General features: G+C 38.0%; 1 protein-coding gene across 1 annotated transcript in view; it reads left to right on the top strand.

Moving 5' to 3' along the window:
- The window catches only part of LOC126336605 (globin-1), a 272,338-nt gene extending 256,396 nt beyond the window's left edge, over positions 1 to 15,942 (top strand). The window contains exons 4-5 of the mRNA XM_050000470.1: positions 3,816 to 4,041; positions 12,066 to 15,942. Of these exons, the coding sequence (XP_049856427.1) occupies positions 3,816 to 4,041; positions 12,066 to 12,224 (385 nt within the window). The 3' untranslated portion in view covers positions 12,225 to 15,942. The remainder of the gene's footprint in view (positions 1 to 3,815; positions 4,042 to 12,065) is intronic.
- Positions 15,943 to 16,905: the final 963 nt, after the last annotated feature.

The raw sequence follows: 16,905 nt of genomic DNA, 5'->3' as shown, positions 1-16,905 counted from the left end.
TGACGAGAATATGAGGCGCATAGTAGCATGTTAGTGGTCTAGATCATCAGCGCGTGCCATAGTCTGTGCAGTCATTAAGTAGTTTTTGTAATGTACGTTGTCTAGTAAAAACTCCACATGATACAAAGAACATTGTATAGTAAAGATCAACCGAATGAAGCGCTGCAGTTATGACATTGACCTCATAATCGGGAATTTGTCCGTCCATCCAGATTTAAATATTCCCTCGTTTCCCTGAACCATTTCACGCAATTGCCGGGCCGGGTGCTTCAGCACGGCTACGGCTGACCGCCTGTCATATCCTCGTAAAAAGATATCTATATCTTGAGCTGTCTTTTTTCACTGTATTATGATGACAAATCATATATCATTGAGAGATGATCCCTGGAGAAATAAACAAATAAACCACAATGAATCGTTTATATTACAATACAGTGGTGCAGCCATTGCACCACTGTAATGATAACTACTTTGCAACCTGAGGAACAGCGTTTCCCTGGCATCTGAAAAACGTTATTTAATTACTTAAAAATACACATTTACCACAAATAACACTCCACTTTCAAGTAACATATTACGTCTATGTTTCTTATTATGTGGCTTCAAATATCTTATCTGTAATAAGAAGTCAGTATGAAAAACAGCCTTTGCTGACAGTTCAGGGATCTTTAGACATTATTTTTCTATCATACACTGCACATCTCTCAACAACTGTTGTCAAAACGTCCAGGATTTTTATTTCCCAGAACACATTACTACACCGTTATTCTAAATGATGGACCCACTTTCAAAACTTCGTATTTATTCAAGTACAAATCCAAAATGAACATGCTTTATACCAGTGACAAGAGGAAGTTTCAAAGGTTTTTTTTTCATAATGTTCGATATCAATTTAAAACTTTGGTGAATCCGTAAGACATCATCCTCTGACTCACGCAGTCGGCCTGTGCTTTATCCTTTGCACACACTCCCAGTCTGTTTAAATTGCTTAAACCAACGGCTAATGCTTTAGGGAGTTGGTGGTTGAATACCGAATTTGGTACGAAATGCCCGCTGCTGTGCAATTTGCGACTCAATTTTCGCGAACTCAAGAACGCCGAAACCCTTGTACTCCACATTCGCCATCTCACTCACAACTGACAGTGAAACGAAATGATGGTCCTATTGCCGAGCGAACTCTACCGGCCACTTCTGATACCATCACCGCCCGCCAAAAACTTTGAAACTTCCTCTTTTCATTGCTATAAAGCTTGTTGACTTTGGATTTGTACTTGAACAGATACAAATTTTTGAAAATAGGTCCATCATTTAGGATAACAGGTGCATCGGTAGTAGGCCATCTACACAGCATTACCACTGTCAGGACTCTTAACTTGAGTGAAGACGGCTGTGTCTCTCTCCACTAAGACTGTCCTGTCTATGGATCAGTGTCTGTTAGGGGAGCGTATTGTCTTAGACTGAATAGGTATATCAATTCCTGCACGTAAGTTCGCAGCTCCCATACATTCATCCAGAGCTATAAGGCGAGAATTTTTCTCCAATATTCTCCTCTAATGAGTTGGAGAGCTTGTATTATAGTCCGATTCATAAGCGATGGCCGTTCACGCCGGTCGAGGCAGGGGCGGGATTCCCATTGTTGCCGGTTCCAAGTGACAGTTGCGGTAAGCGCATACAACGTGCATCGCCTTGAAGAAGGTGTGTGTGGTGCAAGTTACGTCTCTCGCTAGCTTATGTAGGACTGGTCGCTAACTACCACCATCAGCGATGGTAACTCGCAACAAATGAAATAAAAATTCAGTAAATAACTCATTACGATCACGTTTAATGTGTCCAACATCCACAACAGAGCGCTAAAATCGCTACTGAACGCTCATAGGTTGTCGGAGAATACGGGAAACGTGTTGCCAACTTTCCAAATCAAAATAAGCTAAATGTGTCTACAAAGAAAAGCCAGAAAAAGCTGAAATAAAACAAGATCTATCACTGATAAGTATTATTTTTGCAGTGATTATACTGTATAACAAACTAGCATGAATTTGTGTTTATTTTATAAATTTGGAATCTGCTGGACGTTACAGTAAAACAGATGATTAACTGTGAATATATAAACATTATCTTAATTTTTAAAACCTTGATATTTTGATGCAAAAATTCAAATAAACATCTTCGTGTCAGTTTCTCTTTTTCTCGCAGTAAAAAATATAAACAAAGTTTCTGCTAAGTACTTACAGGACAAACTTCAAATACCTGCACTGTAATATATTATTCCTTATACCTAGCAAACAACTGTACTGGATAGAAATTCGCTGTTCTTCTTCTCATTTCAGCCGTTGGCACATTGTTTGTTGAATTGTGGAGCGTATGACTTACGATTCATCGTGCATAAACCAGTCTGCTTTGCTTAGAACAGCTTCCTTCATTATTATGAAATTGCTTCTGATGTAAGCTATGCTACAGCAGCATTTTCAGCAACACTCTCTCAACTGCTTATATTTTGCGTTTATCGTTTTGGCCTTGTGTATGTGTATGCTGATGAGCCTGGAACTGTTTGTTCTGCATTTAATTAAGTCTAATACTACGTTTTCATGGGATATTAAAGCATATTTTGAAAGCTTAGTTCAATGACGATAATTTTCCTTTCACAAACAAGGATTTGAATGCTTTCCTATAATCAAGGGGGGAAAAGCCGGAAAAAAGGCAAATGATTGTGAAAAAAGCCATACTTTCGGGCCCTAGCTAAATCATTTACCAGATAAATGCCATTTAAAAATGCCGGAACTAGCTCTAAAAAAGGTGATAGAGCAACAATGTGTGTGTCGTCCATTCGCAGAACAAGCCTGCTCTCGCCCGCTATCGTCCTTGACTCCAGCTATAGTGGTACTTTTGGGTGACGATGGAAGATTTTACTAAACAGACACCTGTTGTGCGCGGTAAACCTTCTTAGTTTCGCCACGTTGTAAACGCTTGCTAATACTCATTTCTTGCGTTTTGCTTCCCTCGCGTACACAGAATGATTTCGATTCCAGATGTGACTTTTGTTCATGGATTGCTTTAACACAATTTCCACGTATTTCCTCGGCGGCCTGACGTACCGGTATGGTGCGCACAAATCTGTGAACTTGAAGCATATCAACTCTGGAAGATGAGGCATAAGAGCCAGCGTCTCCTACAGCTCATAGTTACAACGCTGCACATAATATTTTTGACGTCAGTGACACTTCAACTCTACCGTTGTTCGTTAGGTTCAGTAGTTTCCATTATCCATAGTACGATTATTTTTGCATGCCACAACCAATTTCCAGTGGTTAAGAGTGTAGTGCAGTTGGATAACAATGTAATGCTCTCCAGACGTTTACTATTCAGAAACAATGACGTCAGACTTGAACTAGAGGTATGTATTAGTGAACTTCTATTTCTGGAGCCTTTTAGATGACTGCAGTGTTCCAACAGTTTTTTGGAACACATTCTAAAATAAAAACGTTAAATAATTTAAAAAGTTCTACCTAGTTCGCCAAGAATATGAAACACATTTATAACATGTTTCTTAGATGGTAGCAATTGACGATTCAGAAATTATCTACCTTTCACTGTTTGCCGTAGTGCTTGTGAGGGATGTGCATTTTATTCCTCAGAATGTTCAGATACTTTAGTTTTGATGATGGAGTCGTCACTCAATTTGACTAAAATATGTGCATTTATTGAGACGATTTTATCTTGCCCTCTGATTAAATCTGTGGGAGTGAAAGTAACTTTGTTACATTGCAAGGCGACAGGGACAATATCTCTGCAGTTACCAATACTGTTGTCTTCCACAGGTTCTTTACCAACAATCCTGAGGCGAAGAAGAGGTTCACCAGCTTCAAGGACGTGCCCATATCAGACCTACGCACCAACCCCAAGTTCCACGCGCATGCTAACAGCGTCATGTATGCACTGACTGCTGTTGTGGACCACTTGGATGACCCTGAGGTCATGATTGAGATGCTGCGCAAGCAGGGCGAGAACCACGGCCGAAGGAAGATTACAGAAGCAGAGTTCTTGGTTAGTAGCCCACAGACTGCAAAACAACACAATGCACATAGTTTCATCTCCCAAAGAACATTATTTGCAAATGGTGACAGCTGCTAAATTTGCATATCTTTTCTCCTTCCATCTCCAGATGCCTGCCTCAAAACAAATGACTAATGCACTGCTTTTGCTTTAAGGCCTCAGACTCAACAATTCCAAATAAACTTCACCTTATGACTCCGTACACGTCTCATTTTCCCCTCGTTTTCTTCATCCAGCAACACAATCTCATTTTTGGGACGATCAGGCCTCAAATTTCCCTTCCAGCATCCCAACTTATGTTATCGATACTGTCTACAGATGCCTTGGAGTGATTTAGTGGATGGTTCCCGAAACAAGTCCATACCCTATTTCCTTTCTCTTTGTACTTGTGTTCTACATTATGACGACTTTGGCACTGGCAAGAAGTTTAACTAAACTCAATTCTCTTTTGTCATTCCTATATTCCCAAAAGATTCTATGTTCTAAAAATACGTTTAGTTAATTGGTGTTTCACAATTAATAAGAGACTTTTTAAAAATACAGTACTATCTCAGTTGAACCATAAAAATGTTCACTGTGGGCCGTACCTGATGCCTTACGTTGTACTGGTTCCAAGAATGGAGCTGGGGGAGGGGGGGGGGGGGGGTAGCTGCTACAGTTTGTTAGTTTAGCTGCAAATCAGAATATAGTTTTGAGATTTCACGTCAAATGAAACTTGATTCCACTTTTTATTACTCAGTATTCATTACGTGGGTCCGTAGCCCGTGGTCTTGCGGTAGCATTCTCGCTTCCCGCGCACCGGGTCCTGGGTTTGATTCCCTGTGGGATCAGGGATTTTTCCTGCCTGAGATGACTGGGTGTTGTCGTGTTGTCTGCATCATATCACTCATCCCCATCATGGTTGGAGGAAGGCAATGGCAAACCACCTCCACTAGGACCTTGCCTAGTATGGCAGTGCGGGTCTCCCGCATCGTACCCTACACTCTTCAGAGTATGGGACCTCATCATCATCATCATCATTACATGGTCTCACTTTCTTGAAATTCACACTGAACTGATATGTTTTATCTGTTTGGCTGAGCAGGACATGAATTTGGTTTATGATGATGGTTTTAGAGGAATTTGCGATGACGGGATGGGTGAGTTCGTGGCAGGTGCCCTCCTCTGCTCATAACTGGATATAACCTTCACTATGACTTCACTGAAGGAGCAATTTTAACATCTGCTTAATTGCTCAGGACATCAAAAGCTCTCTTATTCAGGCATTTTCAAGAATTACAAAAGTTCATCAAAGTAGAAGACATCTTTCATTATATTATATTCATCAAAGATATTTTTCCTTCTTTAGTATATTCATTTAAGGCAGTCATAATATGTAATTATACATTTTACATGTAAAAAACAACTGAGCACCACTACTGTAGTACTGCCATGAGAACAATATTGGATTCTGTCTTGTCACCAGTAGGTTATTGAATATACTTACTTACTTGCTATCTAGTGTCTTTGATTCACTATCTCACATTGTTTTCTATACAAGTAAGGCATTTATGTTACTGTTCTTACCCATCTGCATATAGCCAACATTATACCTTTAGTAAAAATGAATGTTGCTGACTGCTTCAAAGTGATTTGTTTTAATCAGTTATGATATCCCTTATACACTCTAACACAAGAAAAAGATGTCTCGCGATTGATTTATCCAAATTGATCTGAAATGAGTAGATGTGATGTACATGTACAGACAAACAAATGATGATAATTTCAGAAGAATTGGTTGATTTTGTTCAAGTGCAAGAGTTTCACAAATTGAGTGAGTCAATAATGCATTCATCCACCTCTAGCCCCTATGCAATCAGTTATTCGGCTTGCATTGATTGATATAGTTGCTGGATGTGCTCCTGAGGAACATAATGCCAAATTCTGTCCCTAGATCATCAAAATTCCATGCTGGCTGGACAGCCCTGCTCATGATGCTCCAGACATTCTCAACTGGGGAGAGATCTGATTACCTTGCTGGCCAAGGTAGGGACTGGACTGGCAAGCATGAAGACAAGCAGTAGAAATTCTTGTCATGTGCAGGCAGGCATTATCTCGGTGAAATGTAGGCCCAGGATGGCTTCCCATGAAGGGCAAGAGACAGAGATGTAGAATATCCTTGACATACCACAGTGTTATAAGGATGCCACAGATGACACACAAACATGTCCTGCTATGAAATGAAATGGCAGAGCAGACCACCGCTTCTGCTTGTCGGGCTGTATTGCAGGCGTCTGTGAGGTTGGTATTCCATTGCTGTCCAGGGCATCTCCAGACATGTCTTTGGCCTCAGATCTCATTGAGTGGAATAGAATTGTCTGTGGTGACGAGTCGAATTGAGCCCTGATGCCCAGTGGGGGCGTGTCTGGAGATATCCAAGACAGGTATGGGATATCAACCTGACAGTTGTCTGTCATAAGCCTTAACAACTATAAATAATGGCCTGGGTTGTCATTTCTTTTCAATAATAGGACTTACTTGGTTGTCATCCCTGACGCCTGTACAGCATAGCAGTACGTCTGCATCTAATCTACATCTACAGTCATACTCCGCAAGCCAAAATATGTTGTGTGGTGGAGAGTACCCTGTATTTTCTCAGTAGTTCTCGTTAAAAAGAATGCTGTCTTACCTCCAGGGATTGCCATTTGAGTTGCCAAAGTATCTCCATAATACTTGCAGGTTGTTCGAACCTACTGGTAACAAATCAAGCAGCATGCCTCCAAATTGCTTAAACATCTTCCTTTAATCTGAGCTGGTGCAGATCTCAAACACTTGATCAGTACTCAGTGATAGGTCACACTAGTGTTCTATGTGTGGTCTCCTTTACAAATAACCACACTTTACCAAAGTTCTTTCAATAAACTGATGTCCACCATTTGCCTTCCCTAGCACTGTCTTGCCTTCCCTAGCACTGTCTTGACACACTCATTCCGTTTCATATTGCTTTGGAACATTGTGCCTAGATATTTAATTGATGTGACTGTGTCAAGCAGCACACTATTAATACTATATTTGAACATTATGGGTTTGTTTTTTCTTCTCATCTGCAGTAACTTACATTTTTCTACATTTAGAGCTAGCTGCCATTCATCGCACCAACTAGAAATTTTATCTAAATCATCTGCATCCTTCTGCAGTCACTTAACAATGACTCCTTCCCATACACCACAGTATCATCAGCAAACAGCCACAGGTAGCTGCTTACCCTATCTGCAAGATCACTTACGTATATAGAAAGTAACAGCAGTCCTTTGACATTTCCCTGGGGCATTCCTGATGGTACCCTTGTCTATGATGGATACTCATTGTTGAGGACAACACAGTGGGTTCTGCTACTTATGAAGTCTTTGAGCCACTCACATACCTAGGAACCTACTCCATATGCTTGTACCTACATTAACAATTGTTAACAATATTCTATGCCCCGTTGTGTTGTCCTTCATGGCAAGTCATCTGTGGCTTACATTTCAGCAAGATAATCCCTGAATACATATGGTGACAGTTTGCACTGCTTGTTGTCATGATTTCCAAATCCTACAATGGCCAGCAAGGTTACCAGATCTCTCCGCAGTTGAGGACATTTGAAGCATTATGGGTAGGGGCCTCCAGCCAGCTTGGGATCTCGATGATCTAACACATAAATTGAACAGAATTTGGCACAATACCCAACATGAGGACACCAACAACTCTATCAATCACTGTCAGGCCAAATAACTGCTTGCACAAGGGCCAGGGATGGACCAAAGCATTATTGACTTGCTCAGTGTGTGAAGCTCTTTCTCTCAAATAAATATCCAGTTCTTCTGAAACTGTAAGTATTTGTTTGTCTGTACATATGAATCACATCTACAGATTTCTACCTCATTTGGATAATTGCTTTGTGGTATGTGTTCTTTTATTTTTCTCTTACAATTAAAGTGTAAACATTACAGCAAACTTAAGCAAAATAACTTGCTAGTTATCTAGTTTGCATGTGTTACTGAAAGATATGCTACATGTAGACACTGGAATAGCTTACTAGTAGAGTCTTTTACAAGTCAAGAGAGGAAAGTGGAAGTTCAGTTTCATTCCATTGAACTCTAAAACCAATACTGATTCGCCCAGTTAGTTGCTTGTCAATGGGCAGTATAAAATTATATATAACTGCTACAGCTACCTTGCAAAATATCCAAATAAAGAACAATAAGCAGCTTTGTGTGTGGCAGCTGAGAAAATATAATTCTAAAGAAGGCACATGTGTTTTCCAAATATGCTATTCATTGTAATTTTTCAAAATGGAGCGCTACATTGGACAGTTCATACAAAAGCTCTTCTTCAGTTAATGAAATAGTTGGATACAATTACAATGAAACAATTATTTTTTCAACAGCATCGGTATACTTGGCATGATATGCATTCATCTTCACAGTGGAAAAATACCTATTGCAACAACTTCACAACATACACTGCAAGACGTGCACTTGCCAACGTAACAGTATCATATACAACTATATTCATGCACGGCAAACTACTGTGAATTGCATGGTATTATTCCACGTATTAGAATTTCTTTCCATTCCATAAGCATATATGGTGTGTGAAGAATGACTACTTATATGCTTCACTGTGTGCTGTAATTCATTTTATCTTATCTTTGTAGAGCCTAAGAAAGAGATATATATTGGGCTGTAGTAGATTTATGATTTAATACTGTTGTTTTAAACTTCGTAAGTAGGCTTTTGTGGGATAGGTGGTGCCTATCTTCAAATCTGCCAGTACAGGTTTTTCAGCTCCTCTGTCAGGCTGCACTGTGTATATCATGACACACAGCTATCTGTATGAGCAACACATGGTCACTCATTATCTTGTTGAAAAATAACATCACAGCACAGTCACGGGCATCAACACATCAGAGAATAAGAGCATCATTTAAACTGTATTATAAACTCACTCATGGGCGAATCAGGTGGTGGACTTCAGCTTGTTGGTAGAGCACCAGGGAAGTGTAATCAGTCTACAAAGGAGATTGCTTACCCATCACTTATACAAACAGTTGTAGAATATTGTTCAAGTGTGTGGTGGGACCAATACCAGATAGGATTAACAGGCCATATTGAACACATACAGAGAAGGGCAGCACGAATGGTCACAGATTTGTATGGCCCATGGGAAAGTGTCACAGAGATACTGAAGAAACTGATCTGGCAGACTCCTGAAGATAGACATAAACTATCCTGAGAAAGTCTACCAACAAAGTTTCAAGAACCAACTTAAAATGATGTCTCTATGAAAATACAACAACCCCCTGCATATTACTCACATAAGGATTATGAGGATAAGATCAGAGTAATTATATGCACAAAGGCATTCAAACAATCATTCTTCCTGTGCTCTATATGTGATCATAACAGAAAGAAACCATAATAAATGGTACAATTAGATGTACAAAGGTGGTTTGAAATGAGGTCAGTGCTAGCACAACAAGTTGTTCACATAATATTCATTGGACTACTGCCTGCAAAACACATGTCATGTCAGTGCTCTTGAAAGAAAGCTGTGGTGGTGACTTAACCCTGTTGTTGTTCCTGCATAGTTATTTGCAAAGGTGGAAAAAAATCAAGATTCGAGCGGTGATTAAGTATTTTGTAAAGAAATGTATGAAAGCAAAGAACATTCATGCCAACTTCCAGAATACTCAAGGGGACTCTGCTCCTTCATATTCAGCTGTTGCCAAACAGACAAATGAATTTAAATTTGGTTGGGGGAGCTTACATGATGATCCACACAGTGGTCAGCCAAGATGTGTCACAATTTGAGAAATCATTGCAAAAGGGCACAAAATGTTCCTGGAGGATCGCCGAATGAAAGTGCCTGAAATTGCTCACACTTGCCAGATGTCATCTAAAAGGGTATATCACATTTTAACTGAATAATTAGAAATGAAAAAAAATATCTGCAAGATGGGTGCCATGACTCTTGACGATGGATCAAAAACGCAAGAGAATGGACGTATCGGAACAATGTTTGGCCCGTTTTAGGAGAAACAAACAAGATCTTTTGCACCGGTTTGTGACCACAGATGAAACTTGGGTGCACTACTATACCCCAGAGACAAAACAACAGTCAAAGCAGTGGAAACATGCTGATTCTCCACCACCAAAGAAAGCAAAGAAAATTCCTTTGGTGGGAAAGGTCATGCCATGAGTGTTCTGGGATGCAAAGGGGATTCTGTTTGTAGATTATTTCCCCATTGGCCAAACAATTACTGGAGAATACTGTGCTAACATCCAGGAGAAATTGCAACAAAAGATATGAGAAAAAGGCCAAGTTTAGCAAGGAAGGAGGTCATCTTCCATTGAGACATGTGCGCCTGCACATAAGTGCCATTGCCATGGCAAAATTACATGAACTAAGGTATGGATTGTTGCCACACCCACCGTATTTGCCTGATATGGCTCCGTCAGACTTCCATCTCTTCCCAAAACTGAAAATTTGTCTTGGTGGAAGAAGATTCACTTCAAACGAAGAATTGATAGCTGGAGTTGGCAACTATTTTGCAGGCCTGGAGGAAACTCATTTTCAAGATGGGATCAAGGCACTGGAGCATTGTTGGACAAAGTGCATAATTCTACAAGGAGACTAGATTGAAAAATAAAAAATTTTCAGTGATGTAAGTACTTTTTTCTGTTCTGTGAACTTTTCAAACCACTCTCGTATCCTCTGCCATACACTTCAGTGGTATGCAGAGTATACATCATGCACACTGGTGTCCAAAAGTGAAGCAACAATTGGAAATTTTACAATGTAGCATTTATTTTGCAACAAAACAATATAAATAGCAGATAGCAAAGTAGGAACAACCTAAAGCATACAAAACTACAACATACATAAAAGTAGGCAAAAATATTCATTTTTTCCAACTTAACAGATCTGCACACACATTGCAACAACTGGTTAATGTATTCATTTTTGTATGTGAATGCCTCCGGGAGCAATACAAGCCTGACAACAATGGAGCATGCTGAAACTCCACAATAACGTTTTCAGTTTTCTCATACTGCTCAGACTGTGTAAAAATGTTTGATACTGTTAGAAAAGCTTCTACCATTGAAAGTTAAAAGTTAAATATGGAGTCAGAAGTGAGATTCCTGATCAGCAGCTACATTTTGCTAGTGTAGATGTATGTGTTTCAAACATCTATAATGTCATACTAATCGAAAATTTAGTTAATTATTGTAGAAACATTTTCACTCAAAATTGGCACACTATCAGCTTCACAAATATCATCTGGCACCTTAGAAACCTTACACATGGTACGTTAAAAAAATATTTTTATGCATGACACTTAGGGCTGAGCAACAGAAATACGTGCTGTATGTAGGCTGTATGCTGAGTCACTGTATGTTAGTTAGAACTAGGGACTGTGAATTTGTCTTGGCCTTAATTCCCTTCAGATGAGCATCAGATAATTTCACTAGTTGTCCTAATTAATAATAAAAATTAACTGCTTAAAAAACATGCTGCAAAGATTTGTCCATATTGATTTCACCTTTTGGTCAAGACAACTCAAGACACACAAAAATTATTCAGGGTGTCCGAAACTTTTAGGACTCATAGAGGAATGAGTAGATAATATTTTGAACTGGAATTCATGTCCAGGCATTTGAAAACATGTTGGTAACGCAACCACTTTTACAAGTAATTTTTTAGGTACAACCCATGTCAGAGAGGTAGAATAGGCACTAAATGACATCAGCCGATCCAAACAGTAGTTTTCTGGTCTTGGTTCCTATTTGAAATATTATTTACTGACTCACTTCTACAAGAAGTTTGTAATGGAAATTTCTGAACACCCCGTAAAATCTCTGTGGAATAAAATAGTGGTGAACTCTGCCTTTTTTGTTCCTTGTAGCTGTGTTATTATGAATACTATTTTTGCAAAGTATTGAATTTCAAATACAGGAAAATTAATTAGTAATTTTTGGCATATGTTACAGGCATTGAAGAAGGATTTCTTTCAATTTCTGCTAGAGAAACTCAGTGCAAAGATGACTCCAGAGTGCATCAAAGCATGGGAGAAAATTGCTGATGCAGCATTTTCTACAATGATCAACTCTCTGAATGAGGTCCAGAAAAGTCAGCATGTTATCTCTTGAGCAGACACCCAAATCAGCTACAACATTTCCATGTGAAATTCAGTGCTACACTCAACAGCATTGTCACAACTGGAGAGTTGTTCCTCAGACCACTTTTACGATGTTTACAATTTTATGACAAGAGAAGGGGTCAAATGAGAATTCAGTGTGTTGTAACAAAGGCATATTTTCATAACATTTAATACTGTGAAAGACTGTGTTGCATGCCATTGATTTTAGCACAGCTGACAGAACTCTTCTTATGGACAAAACCAAGGAAAATATTTTGGAGAAACAAGAAAAGACACTGCTTACACAATCATCTGTCAACTGTGCAATGTTTAAATAATCAAGAATCACTAGTGAAGAGATGAGTTTCACATCAGGATAAATGGATATCAGAAAAGGGACTGAAGAGGAATGAGAAGTGAGTCAAATGTGAACCATTTTATCTTAAAAGACAATATATTTTGCACCCACTTCAGTGACATGGCAAAGATTTTTGCTCTGTGTACTTAGATACACTTCTTGTGAAGGTGTGATATTCTGTATAGATTAAAATGTTATTAATACACAAGCAGTTTCAGTGACAATCAGGAAAAAAAAAATGCCTGAAATATCTACCTAATGAGAGAATATTTTGGAGTCTGATACAACAGAAATAATTAGCTCCAATTGGCTCTAGTGGTTCTGCTTCCTTACTATCATATGGAGAAAGCAGAACATGCCATAAGTTGTTCTTACTATAACAAAATTTAGTTTAGTTTTAACATTTTAATACTTTATCCAGCAACATATTTTGACTAAAGGACATGACCTGTGTAAGCAAGATTTTATCATCCTGGAAGTTTGTATGCTTGGGCATTAACTTTTATCAGCAATTACCTTGTTTAGTTCATGTTGAATTTGTTTACCTACATGATAATGCTATAGTACTTTAATAAGATGATCCTTTCCTTTCTTGTTCCATATTTTATTCCTTCATATGTTGTCACTGTTTTCACAACATAAATTTTATTGGTATTACAGTAAGAAGCTGTGCATTTAGTGCACAATTTTTATTGGTAGAAACGTTTTTATGAGTCTGATATACATGATATTTGATATAGTTATTGGTTTACAAGGACTAATATGAAAAATTTTAAACCTGTGTTACTATTACATTTTATAATAATTTAAAATGCTGGTATATTTAACTGTGGACTATGTTCAGTGACTACATTCAAAAAAATTAATGAGAGATGAAAAAGCTCTCTGAATACACAAAAATAATGATCCTAAACAGTTTTAGTTATGGAATTCAGCTTACTTACTCTTATTTTTTGCTAACTTTTCAACCACACTTCCTTAATATCTATGGGCTTTATCTTTCCTCATGTTTAGTAGTACACATTATTGTTTGGAGATGTTTTGACAGGCTCAGTGACGGAGGGGGGGGGGGGGGGGAGAGGAAGAGGAAGAGGAGGAGGAGGAGGAGGAAGAAGAAGAAAGAGTTCCAACAAAATGCCAGTTGGCACCTGAGTTCACTTTCATAGATCCATTATTTGAACTGACATAATTCTGCAAGAGTTACTGCACAAGGTGCCTTCTACAAGAGGATCAATTGTTATATCACTGTTTTTATTTCTTTAGCATTGGACTCTTGTTAACAGTTACTACCTTACGGTTCAGTTGACATTTTATTTTATTATTATTATTTTTTCAACAAGGGGTGATATGCATTTTTCTGAACTATGAGCTATGTTTGCTCTCCTCAATATTTAATTAAAATTATTTTTACAATCAAGTCTGATGCAGTTGCACATGTAAGAAATGGATTCTGCAGATATAGTGTTTGCAGTCATTTCTTTAAAATTTGACTTTTTTCTGAAATCAATTCTTAGTACAAGTAATATGTAATTTTGAGAATGAGCTCCTGAGAAATATGTCTGTGTGATGGATTGATTAACAGCCAGAAATCAGTGTGTTGTCATAGATCATACATTGAGCAAATGTGTTAGTAATAAAGAGCAAGAATGGAAAACTGGTACTCAGTATGCAAAGATAGGATGGTGTATTGTAAACATTTCCTGGTAGTTTCTATGATTAACTATTACTTCAAAGATTGGGCAATAAAGTGTGTGTGCAAAAAAAAGAAGTAATTTTTGTCGTATATAAGTCAATCAAGTTCAATATGATCATTCTTCTGCTCTACAAAGAAAAAACTTCTGCCAGAGTGCAAAAAACTGTCTGCTGAGTAACAGTTACGACAGTACTGTGCACTTTAATCATTATTTTATGCAATTGATGCACACTTGTGATTTTCATCCTAAACAAGGAACTTGACATAATTCCACAGAAGTAAGTCTAAGGAAAAAGGTCATTCGGTATCATATTCCACAAATGCAATGAGCCTCTACTGACCCACCATCCCAGTAACTCACAGTGGAGATAATCATGGACAGTGACAGTAAAGTATAAAGGAGAATGTTCAATTGGAATGCAACAGCATTCAGAGTTTCATCAGCCTCAGCTTTGGGTAATGTGAGGAACGCTTTAAAGATATCACGGTAACTTGCACATATAACCATTCTCAATGTAGAAAAGTGTGGATGTTAAATCTTATTCTTGACCATCCTTAGATGATGAGCTTCAGGATGTTTACTTCTCATTCTTGAATTTTGAGGATTGCAGTTAGTCCATAATTGGAAGATGACAATTTACAAAACCACTTTTCTGTATTTCTGGTGCTATAACTCTCACACCTTCCTGATAGTTTTGGGAACACTGAAGACGAAATTAAACACTATAAACTAAACTGGTCTCCTATATGCCAAGAATACTATAAGACCTCATTCTACAAATAACTGAAAATTGCGTATGCAGGGGTCATCACCATATGAGGTGTTCTAGGACAAGGCATTATTTGGAACAGTTCAGCCAGTCTTCAAAGACTTAAGTTTTGATTAGTTTACAAAATCAAGTTATTGGGTGCTGAAGTCTTAAACTGATGTTCAGTGCTTTGTGTGCAAAGTGAAAGTTAATATATTATCATTAGAACAGCTAGTTAATCCATGTATCTGAATACTACTCTCATATCACCAGTTATTTTAGTAAATGTGTTGGAGGCATTGCTCTGTTGTGTGGTGGCAATAAAAGAGAGAAATAAAAATGAATTTTGAATCACATTTCTCAGTTCACTGTTTCATTTTGTCAGAAGCACAATAAATATCGTCTTTTTAGAAACAGTAAAACAGAGAAGTTCAGCACGGGGCAATATGACCTGAATGGTTAAATGCCACTTAAGATTTTTAGTATCTGTCTACAGATCTTTAAATAACAACATAAATATTACAGCACGAATTGAAGAAGAGAGAGTTCCGTATATAATACAGGACAAAAATTCATTTGTTTCACAATAAATAACAGAAGGGTATATTAGGCATGAATTACACTGTATGTGTGTGTGTATATATATTTTTTTCCTTCTAGTGGGTTTTTCATTTTATTAGGACATCAAAACAATCAACAGTGCCTCAGAAGTGGAAAAAAAGCTGTGTTATTCACAGAAAATGTCAGAAAACATTCTTATTGACTTGTATTAATCATTGTTGAGGGATCTGAAAAATTGTTTTATGGTATATAAGAACATATTGTTGAATGTGAAAAGAAATGTCAGATCAACCACAAAAAATTAATTGTGTACATTTGTAATTATAGAAAGATGTAAAATTAATGGAAATAAATACTTGCTTTATTACTTTTTGCCTAAAATATTATTCTCTTAATCATTAATACAATCAAAACCTGCTCTTGTGATTGCAATGAAAAGTCTACACTAGAAAATGTATCTTGTAGAAACTTTTTCTGTGGTTAACAGATGCATTTCAAATTAAAGAAAAATTAACCACTCCCTTTATCCTTGGATGTCGAAATGTAGACAAGCATGTAAATAAAGCTACATTTCTAACAAAGTTTTTGGACAATATCCTGCTCTGAGTTACCACAGAACACGTGTGGTTCATTCAGCCAGCACTGCAACACATCCAGAGACAGAAATTGTGGAGTTGGTCAGGAGAGGAAGAATGGCAAAGGAAGGGAGAGTTGAAGGGAAGGGGTGGTGACAACTAAGGAAGGGAGGGGCAATAAGAGAATGGAGTACAAGCATGAAACAAATGGCTTGCACTGCTGCTAGCAAAATTGTAGTTATGTGGCAAATGAAGAAAATGGATGCAATAGTCTAGTAACATGGAGAAGAGTTTGATAGACAACAGAGAAAGATAAGGACGTTCATTAATAGACAGATAACTGAAACATAGGTAAAATGGCAAAAAGCTGTTGGCATGGAGAAGAGGAAACTGGGGTAGAGGGTGGGTGTGGAACCAAACCTAGTGTAGATGGAGATCATGGAGATTACGAGTTGTGGAACTGAAGAATGTGCTGGAGGGATATTTTCCATTCATACAATTCAGAAAAGTTGGTATGGATGGAGGGGGTCAATATCCAGATACCACCAGCTGAGAGGCAGCCTTTACTCCTGTATGGCTAACTACACTCTCGGCCACAATTTGGTGGTATCCATCCCTTCAAGCTGAAAGCTGGTTGGTAGTCATACCTCCATAAAAGCCTGTGCAAAAGTTTGCAGCTGACAGTGATGCATGTTATCCAAACTTGAAAATTTCATTGTGGTTCTGTGCCTTCCTTTGGAGAAACACTTAATACA

Source organism: Schistocerca gregaria, chromosome 2 (assembly GCF_023897955.1).
Source record: "Schistocerca gregaria isolate iqSchGreg1 chromosome 2, iqSchGreg1.2, whole genome shotgun sequence".
Lineage (NCBI taxonomy): Eukaryota > Metazoa > Arthropoda > Insecta > Orthoptera > Acrididae > Schistocerca > Schistocerca gregaria.
This window is presented reverse-complemented; position numbering and strand designations above follow the sequence as displayed.